Source organism: Echinops telfairi, unplaced genomic scaffold (genome assembly GCF_000313985.2).
Source record: "Echinops telfairi isolate 266 unplaced genomic scaffold, ASM31398v2 ScPeMD7_7469;HRSCAF=8507_0, whole genome shotgun sequence".
NCBI classification, from domain to species: Eukaryota; Metazoa; Chordata; class Mammalia; order Afrosoricida; family Tenrecidae; genus Echinops; species Echinops telfairi.
The window spans coordinates 35624091-35632697 of record NW_022111372.1 but is presented as its reverse complement, the minus strand read 5'-3'; the positions used below and the strand labels follow the sequence as shown (position 1 = coordinate 35632697).

Below are 8607 nucleotides of genomic sequence, written 5' to 3'. Positions count from 1 at the left end.
CCTACTGTCCGTTCCCAGAAAGAAAACAACCCAGACCGCCGACAAGTTCAAAAGAAAAAGTTATATTTCCTACGCAGGGGCCATCAGGCCTCTTGACAGGAGACCGAGTGGCCCCAGTCTAATTTTCCAAAGGTTTTTATGCTATTGCAATGTGCAGGCGTGCAAGCAAGCAGAGTACAAAAGCAGGATATTGCAGTTAGCCGTTCTTAGTTGAACAATAGCTGCTTGAACATATATTTTCTTTGGTACATTCCATTGCGCTACGTCTGCACAGCCTGCCTCCCTAATTTCAGCTAGTTCATTTACAGTTCACCTAGCTAGTTCATTTATAGTTCATAATGGCTTCTGTCAGCTCAAAATGGCTTCACTCTTATCAAGGCTGTTTAAGTTTTTCCTAGAGCTACAGGCATGCACATATGTAAATACATTTATACATAACCATATGGTCATAGAGCTATGTACATATGTTTATATAGTAAGATAGCAGACAGTGGGCCTCTACTCAAGTCCTCCCTCAACGCAAGAACACTTTGTTCTAATAACCCGGCATTCTGAGATGCTCACCTTCTCAACAGGGTCGCTGAAGACAAAATGGTGCAGAAGCAAATGTGGTGAAGAAAGCTGATGGTGTCCAGATAGAGCATCTGGGGTCTTAAAGGCTTGAAGATAAACAAGCGGCCGTCTAGCTGGGAAGCGACCATCTAGCTGGAAGAGCACAGCAGCCTGTTCACGAGGTGTCAACAGGTTCAGGTATCAGGCATCAGAAGACTCAAAACAAATAATCATATCAATGTGAAAGGGGGAGGGGGGAGTCGGAGTGGAGACACAAAGCTCATATGTAGACAATTGGACATCCCTCACAGAAGGGTCACAAGGAAGGGACGAGCCAGCCACAGGGTGCAGTATAGCACCAATGAAACATACAACTTCCCTCTAGGTCTTTAATGTTTCTCCCTCCCACTATCATGGCCCCAGCTCTACCTTACAAATCTGGCTTGACCAGAGCATGTACACTGGTACAGATAAGAGCTCTCGCCACACAATCCAGGAAAGATAAAACCCCTCAGGAGCAGTAATGGGAGTAGTGATACCATGAGGGTAGGGGGAAGGTGGAGGGAGAAGGGGGAGAAAGGGAGAACTGATCACAATGATCAATGAATAATGCCTTCCCCACCCACCCCACCAGGTGACCAACAACAGAAACGTGGTGAAGGGAGACAGCAGATGGTGTAAGATATGAAAATATAAATAATTTATATTTTCAAGGGCTCATGAAGGTGGGAGGGAGAGGAAAAAATGAGGAGCTGATACCAAGCACTCAAGTAGAAAGACAATGTTTTGGAAAGGATAATGATGACATAAATACAAGTGTTCTTGATACAATAGATGTATGGATTGTTATAAGAACTGGAAGGACTTCCGGGAAGAAGGCGACTGAGTAACACATACCAGAGGGACTCCGCAGAAATCAGCCCAGGAGAGTTACTCAGAGGGAAATTCCACACTGCTGGAATGCAGGAGGAGCATCATAAAGATAAGTAGGCACAGACCCACAAGGTTTTGAGGGGCTGGGGGCTTTTGGCTTACCTCAGTGGAGGCCGGCTAGTGCTTGACCTTAGCCCCGCCACTGTCTCTGCCGGAGCTGGGACCATTTGGAGCAGGGGTCCTCAAACTATGGCCTGCAGAGGACATTTATCCGGCCCGCCGGGTGTTTTGGCCCAGTTTGTTTTTTTACTTTGAAATAGCTATGTGCAGTGTGCATAGGAATTTATTCAGTCTTTTTTAAAAACTATAGTCCGACCCTCCAACAGGTCTGAGGGACAGTGAACTGTCCCCCTGTTTAGAAAGTTTGAGGACCCCTGATTTGGAGCCTGCGCAGGGGCTTAATCTCAACACAGCCACAGCTTGCTGCCGCCTCGGGGCAGGGACTAAACCCTTGCGACCCCAAGGGCAGGGATTGGGGCTCAGAACTCTCGTGGGCAGTTCTCCTCTGTCCTAGGGTTGCTGAGTGGCCATGGATTCGATGCCGGTGAGTTGGGTTTGGGGGTGGGTCCGGGTGTAGGCAGTCCCCCTTCCACTGCGACTCCCTGATCTGCCGCCAGCCGTGATGTGGTGACAGTTTCCGTGTTACTGTGCCTAGCTTCAGCAGCCGCGTTTCCGAGAACCCTTGAAGCCCAGGAAGACCCGGAGCAGATGGTCTCCCTCCTCCTCAGAGGACGCGCCTTTGTCCTGCCGAAGGCTCCATGGACACCTCTGCCTACGTCCTATTTGAGTTTGGGCTCTCCTTCTCCCGGTGGCATCGTGGGTGACCAGTTGGACTGCCAACTGCAAGGCCAGCAGTTTGAAACCATCATCCGCTCCTTGAGAGAAAAACGAGGCGCTCTAAGCCGTGAGGAGTCCCTATGCGGAAGAATGGACCCGATGGTGGGGGTCCGTGTCTCCCCCCCCACCGCCCCCCGGCATACATGGACCAAACAGCATCTCACACAGACAGTCCAGTTTGTTCTTAAATGCCATTTATTTTACTGATTCAACATTGGCTATCCACACGTTACTATTATGATTCTTTCCTAACTCTGAGAATGCCCAATCAATCAAGTTGCTCTTCTTCCCATACAAATGGTCATCCATTGCTCCTTCTCTGTTTCATCCGAGGGACTGCCACCCGAGGCCGGGGCCCCATTCTCACCATCCAGGAACACCTCATCGACCTTTGGGGGTTCACCATCTAGCGCTGGCCTAGCTTGTTTTGAATAAAACAAGCGGTGCCGTGGGGGAAATTTCTAGATGAAAACAGGTACAGGCTTTGCCCATTTCCTTATTCCTCCGTCTTGGGCCCTTCGATAGCTAGCCGACCTCCTTCTCCAGCTTCTCACCGTATCGTGGGCACTGCACCTGTGTGTCACCATTGCACTGAAAACAACCAGGACGACAAACCCTGCGTGGCGTGCCCGTGGAAGGACCCGTGCAAACCTAAGAGGGAAGGTATTATGCCTGCTTGTTGCAAGGTGTTCCCGTGGACAGTGCCACTGGGGTCCCTGGGACGTGAGAACAAACCGCGGGGAAGGCCGAGCGAGACATTTTCTATCCTCGTTTAAAGCGTGGACTTGTCTGCTGAAAACACTAGCGAACTACGAAGGGGCCTGCGCTGCTGATAAGCAGCCACCTGTGTTCTGTCCGTGTGTCCAGAGGTGCACCCTTGGGAATCGGAGGGTGCCGAGCGCAGGGTGTGGTGGTGGGTTGTCCCCCAGGGAGCCACACGGACACCAAAGCTGACCAGGTGCTGCAGTAGTAGAGCCAGGCTCATGTCTGTCACATCTGGAGCTCCAGGTGCTCCCGGCACCGCGACCTCCTCTCCAACTTCTTCTCTCGCCCGGGGTGAGCACTGCTGGTCTTGGGCCAGCACATGATGGCGGGCTTCCTGGGGGCGCGGGGGGCTGTTTTCATCAGCCGTGGGGATCCTCCAAGCTCTGGAAAATCACGGAAGGCAGAGGGGGCTCTCGAGAACACGTGCCGCGGGACTAATGGGGCCGCCACCAGCACTACCTGCAAGGGGAACAGGTCAGCAGGTCAGCGGACAAAGCAGGGGTTAGTATAAGGAAAGCCCTGAGTGAGAGAAGTGGCAGGTTCCTCCAGCCCCACGGACGATACCAGAGAGACGGGGCCCCAGATCCAAGGGCATGCCGCCCAGGATGCCAGGTGCAGGAAGGAGCAGAGGTGGGGAGACAGGCTCAGAGCTGAGCTCCGGGGCCACTGAACTGTCCTCCCAACCCCAGGGACAGCAAGCACACCATGTGCCATCCTGGCTGCCATACCCGACCCCATCATCCTCTGCCTCTCTGCGAAGCCTTCACAAACACAGCAATCTCCGTCTACCCCACTCAAGGTTGGCAGCAGCAGGAAGCCAGCTACTGCCAAGTCAGCCCCGACTCCACGTGGCGCTCCAGCAGGCTCTTGGTGGCTGGCCTCCTGCTCATAGGTTGCCAGACCTTTCTCCCAAGGTGCCGTGTGGTCAGAGCCCAGCACGTGAGTCATGTGTACCATCCAGGCACTTCACGTGAACACGACAGAGTCCTGTCATGGGGGTCATGACGCGTGTTCTTGCCAAAGGGGGCAAACATCCACGTGCCCCTTTGTGGCAGGTCAAAAGCTGCATCAGAAAGGCTGGGGTGTTTGTAAAGAACTGGGGACAGAGCTGCAGCAGCAGCACACTCCGTCTGCCCTTCCTCAACCAAAGGACCGATGGACGCTGATGCGAGCGAGATTAGGAAACCCCGGGCCCGTGAGAGCAAACTTGACATACTCAGTATCCAGGATATGGCAGGCTCCACCTAAGTCCCTCTGCTGCAGTCTCCTGTTAGAGTCTCACAGCCTCTCCTTGAGTGGGGTACGGCTATCACCCACCCACCTTCATGCATGAAGAGACTGAGAGGTCAGGGCCTCGGCCGAGGTCACCCAGCATGGGCATGGCAGCAGAGCTGGGGCCTGGGGCCTGCTCTGTGCTCGGCTGTGCTGCCCTGGTCTAGTGTGTCCGCAGGTGTGAGTCTAAAGTGATAGAACCCCATGAAGCATTCCTAATCAGGCCTTGCCAGCTCTCTGAATGCCCTTGGCTGCTTTCCCAGATAGAGAGGATACACCCCTCCTGAGAGACATCCAAGTGCCAACACCCGCAAACCTGAGCTCCCCAGAACGGGCTCGCCCTTCATCCCCCGCAGCCCCGTGGGCAAGCCGATCGCACCTGTCTCACTCCTTACCTCTCATTCGTAGAACACCTGGTAGCTGAAGTTGTCAGACTGGATTTTGAAGTTGTACCTCCCAGTGACCTTCTGGTAACGCAGGATCAGGAGGGCAGCTGCGCCTGTCACCACACCGAAGACGGCCACCACAATCAGGACGATGTAGACCACGCTCAAGCCAGGCTGTCCACTGGCGGAGTCACCTGCGGGGTGTGGCAGGCACAAGAGAAGGGATCTGCTCAAACTAAGAAGAACGGGCTTCTGCTAGCTTAAACCCAACAGGAGTGCCTGCGGAGGGAGAACGGAGGTGAGAGAGAAGCGGGGTCTCAGAGCAGGGTGCGTGCGCTCTCCCCATGTGAGTCGCTGCTGTGTACTCTGCTTGCCACCCAGAAGACGTGGGCCTCACGCTCCTGAGCAGCCAGGACCCAAGTGTGCCCAGGTAGCTGTTGGCTAGCGGAGATGGTGAGAGGCCAGGAGTGACCCTCAGCAGCCATGCCGGCTCTGCCTGCAAGCGCCCACCCCCTTGGTCTAAGGATGAGCGCTGGCTACTGATTTCTAGGAGGGGGCCTGGTCTGAGCGGGCATGCATGCTACCGTGTGGAGGGTGGGGGCCTTCCAGCAGGAGAGAATGGCACAGAGGGCAAGAGAGAGCGGGAGACCCCACAGGAACTTCACACACGGGGTGTTAACACAAGCCTGATGCCTCCAACGAACGTAGAAGCAGCCCTTTTCTCCCTGCCGGCGAGTCCGCACCCACTCCTAGCAGCCCTCTAGGACAGACAGGGTAGAACTGCCCCAGGACTGCAACTCTTTTTTTAAAGTTGTACTGGTATTTCATCCACATGCCATGCAACAATTGAAACATATCAAGAAGAGTTGTACAATCATCGCCTTAATGCTAGAACATGTTCTTGTCTTGTACTCATTATTATTCATGCAATTATTATGTTTTTAAAAATTGTAGTGAGACTAGAACTCTTCACAGGAGTAGAAATCCTTGTCTTTCTACTGCGGAGCAGCTGGTGGTTTTGAACTGCTGACCTTGTTAGTACCCCAATGCATACCCACTGCACTACCCTCTCAAACTCACTGCTATCGAGTCAATTCCAACTCATAGCGACCCTACAGGACAGGGTAGAACTGCCCCTGTTAGTTTTGGAGATGGTAACTCTTTACTGGAGTAGAAAGCCTCATCTTTTTCCCATGGAGCGGCTGGTGGTTTCAAACTGCCGACCTTGTGGTTGGAAGCCCAAAGCATAGTGTTCATGAAATGAAGGATGGATAAACTGTGGTACACCCACCATGGAGAATTAATCATCCATAAGAAGTACAGATCCAAGTACCACACAGGAGACATTGAAAACAGCCTGCTGAGTGAAGTAATTAGAGCCCAGACATCATACCTCATGTGCTTCTGTTCATGTGCAGTATCCAGAACAGACAAACCCAGAACAGACAAACCCAGAGGAGCTTGCAGGGGCAGGAGGAAGAGAGGGTGGGTAGTGACCGCCGAGGAAGACTGGACCTGATTTGGGGGTGGGGTGGGCATGTGTGGAGACCAGCTTGGGAGGATGGTTGCACAGCTTTGTGAACGCACTAAACGCCGCTGAATGGCTCCATCCAGATGGTCCATTTCTATGATGCGGATTTCACTTCTTTTCAAAAAAAGTATCTCAAAGAGAAGAAACCCCCACTGCCTGGGAAAGGACAGACGTTACTAGTCCTTCTCACGTTCTCTCCGTCCTCCCAGGGAGAGACCTGCTGGCCACGGGGGCAGTTTCCGGCGCATGGAGCGAGGTGTGTGCCACAGGGGCGGTGAGGCACTAAGGAATCAGGGCTGCCTGGTGGCGTCGGATGAGCTGTGCTCCAGCAGGTCTCCACGGCTGCGTTTTCAGGGGTCGGTCTTCTTGCAAACACACAGAGATGGACCCAAACCCCCCCCCCCTTTCCTAAGACAGACGAGGAAAGAGGTCTGGCCATCTGCTTCCAAAAGTTAGCCGCAGCAAACCATCTGAACAACACCTGCGTGGAAGCAGCGGGTCCGTGGAAAAGGAGGCGGCCGGACGGAGGCGAATTGATGGCCTGGCGGAGACCATGGGCTCCAACAGAGCAAAGGTGGTGAAGACCATGCAGGGTGGGCCACGCTCTCGTCTGCTACACACAATCCACTGCCATCAAGCGGATTCGGACTCACAGTGACCCTGGAGGGCAGCGTGGAGCTGCTCCTTGGGGGTTTTAAGGCTGTAAATCCCTAAGTGAGCAGAGAGCCTCAGGGTCACTGCAGACAGGAAAATGAGTGGACGGCACTTGACAGCACTAGGCAGACGAGTGGATGGAGGTCTAGATCAGTGGGTGGGTGGGTGGGTGGATGAACACATGAATGAACAGGAAGATGGGTGGCTGAGTGGAGGGGAGAATCCATGGGTGAGTGAGCGCTTGAATGCTGGAAGGGCGCGCAGAGAGATGGATGAGCATCTGGGTAGAGGAAGAGAGAAATGGACGGGGTGGGGTGAATAAATAAGGGGGTGGGTGCACGAGTGATGGTGGGGGAATGGAGGAAGGGTTTAGTGGGTGGATGGGGAGGTGGATGGATGAGTAAATGAATGAAGAGGATGCAGAAGCTCCCGTCATTCCCACGAGGCCACAGAGTTTCTCAGGGGCATGTCCTACATTCAACCCAGGGCTCCTCCCTCCAAGTCCGGTGCTTTTCCCACTCAAACGTTGGCCAAATAAAACCAAAAATTAAAAAACCCCAAACCAAACACACAGCCATCGAGTCCATGCCAACTTGTGGTGACCCTATAGGGCAAGGGTGGCACCGCCCTGTGAGTTCCGAGACTGCCACTCTTTGTGGGAGTAGAAAGCCCCATCTTTCTCCTGTGGTTTCAAACTGCTGGCCTGGCCGTTAGCAGCCCAATGGGTAACCATTATGCCACCCAGGCTCCTCACATTCCCCATCATATTGATGAATAAATGTAAACGCTTCATTTCTATAAATGGGGATGCATCTGATGTTTGCATACATTTATTTCAGAAAAAAAAAAAAACCGTGGCGGCAGGGCAAGACATTGGGAGGCAACAAGACAGATTGCATTTTAAAAGGCATCCTATTTCTTATCTTTCGCTCCAGGCCAAACTCCTCCTCCCCAGACCTTGAACAAAAGATGAGTGCCAGAGACGCTGTGGTCCCAGGAGCCAGCTCGTCACCTGAGGTCCCGTCAAAGCATCCGCACCGAGGCCTGACTCCAGAGGGCCCCAGCCGGAGACCTGTGTCTATCTCAAAAGTGTCTCAGGTGCTTCGCCTACAAACTGGGAGTTGAGAATCGTTTGCAAAGAGCTCCCCCTGCTGGTTCCCCAGAGTCCTGACCCCACTCAGTGCCAGTTTATGCCCTGGAGCCAACCCCCAATATTTCAGGGAAATATTGAGAGGCAAGGAGGGTGAGAAAGAAATGCTGTGAGGAAAATCACCCAGGATTAGGAGGGAAAAAACAAAATCATCATGTCTCAAAAAACAAGAAAGTTTATTTCTTTCTCACATAAGACTTGGGGTCAGAGCCCAGGCCTGGCCCACAGCCCTGCTCCCGCGGAGTGCTCAGGAAGCAGACTCCCGCCAGCTCCCCGGGCCCACCCTGAGGGCACCTCTGGGTCCTCGGGGTTAAAGAGGATGGAGGCCACAGCGGAGCCCTCCTCTGCACCTCAGGCAGCAGGAAGGGGAAGCGACAAAGATAGGGGTCAGGGGAGCTCCGGGATATTCCACTGGGACCTCATCAGAAGGAGCTGGGAGCAGCTCAGTGCAGGCACGTGTGCAGCCGCATGCTCACTTAAGGCCGCACTTAGCTGCAAGCGAGGCTGGGCATCCGGGTTTTTGCTCC

General features: G+C 53.6%; 1 protein-coding gene across 1 annotated transcript in view; it reads right to left on the bottom strand.

Moving 5' to 3' along the window:
- Positions 1-3494: 3494 nt before the first annotated feature.
- The window catches only part of UMODL1 (uromodulin like 1), an 80992-nt gene continuing 75879 nt past the window's right edge, over positions 3495-8607 (bottom strand). Inside the window, exons 22-23 of the mRNA XM_004697315.2 lie at positions 4755-4939; positions 3495-3546 (exon numbers count right to left, since the gene is read on the bottom strand). Of these exons, the coding sequence (XP_004697372.1) occupies positions 4758-4939 (182 nt within the window). The 3' untranslated portion in view covers positions 3495-3546; positions 4755-4757. The remainder of the gene's footprint in view (positions 3547-4754; positions 4940-8607) is intronic.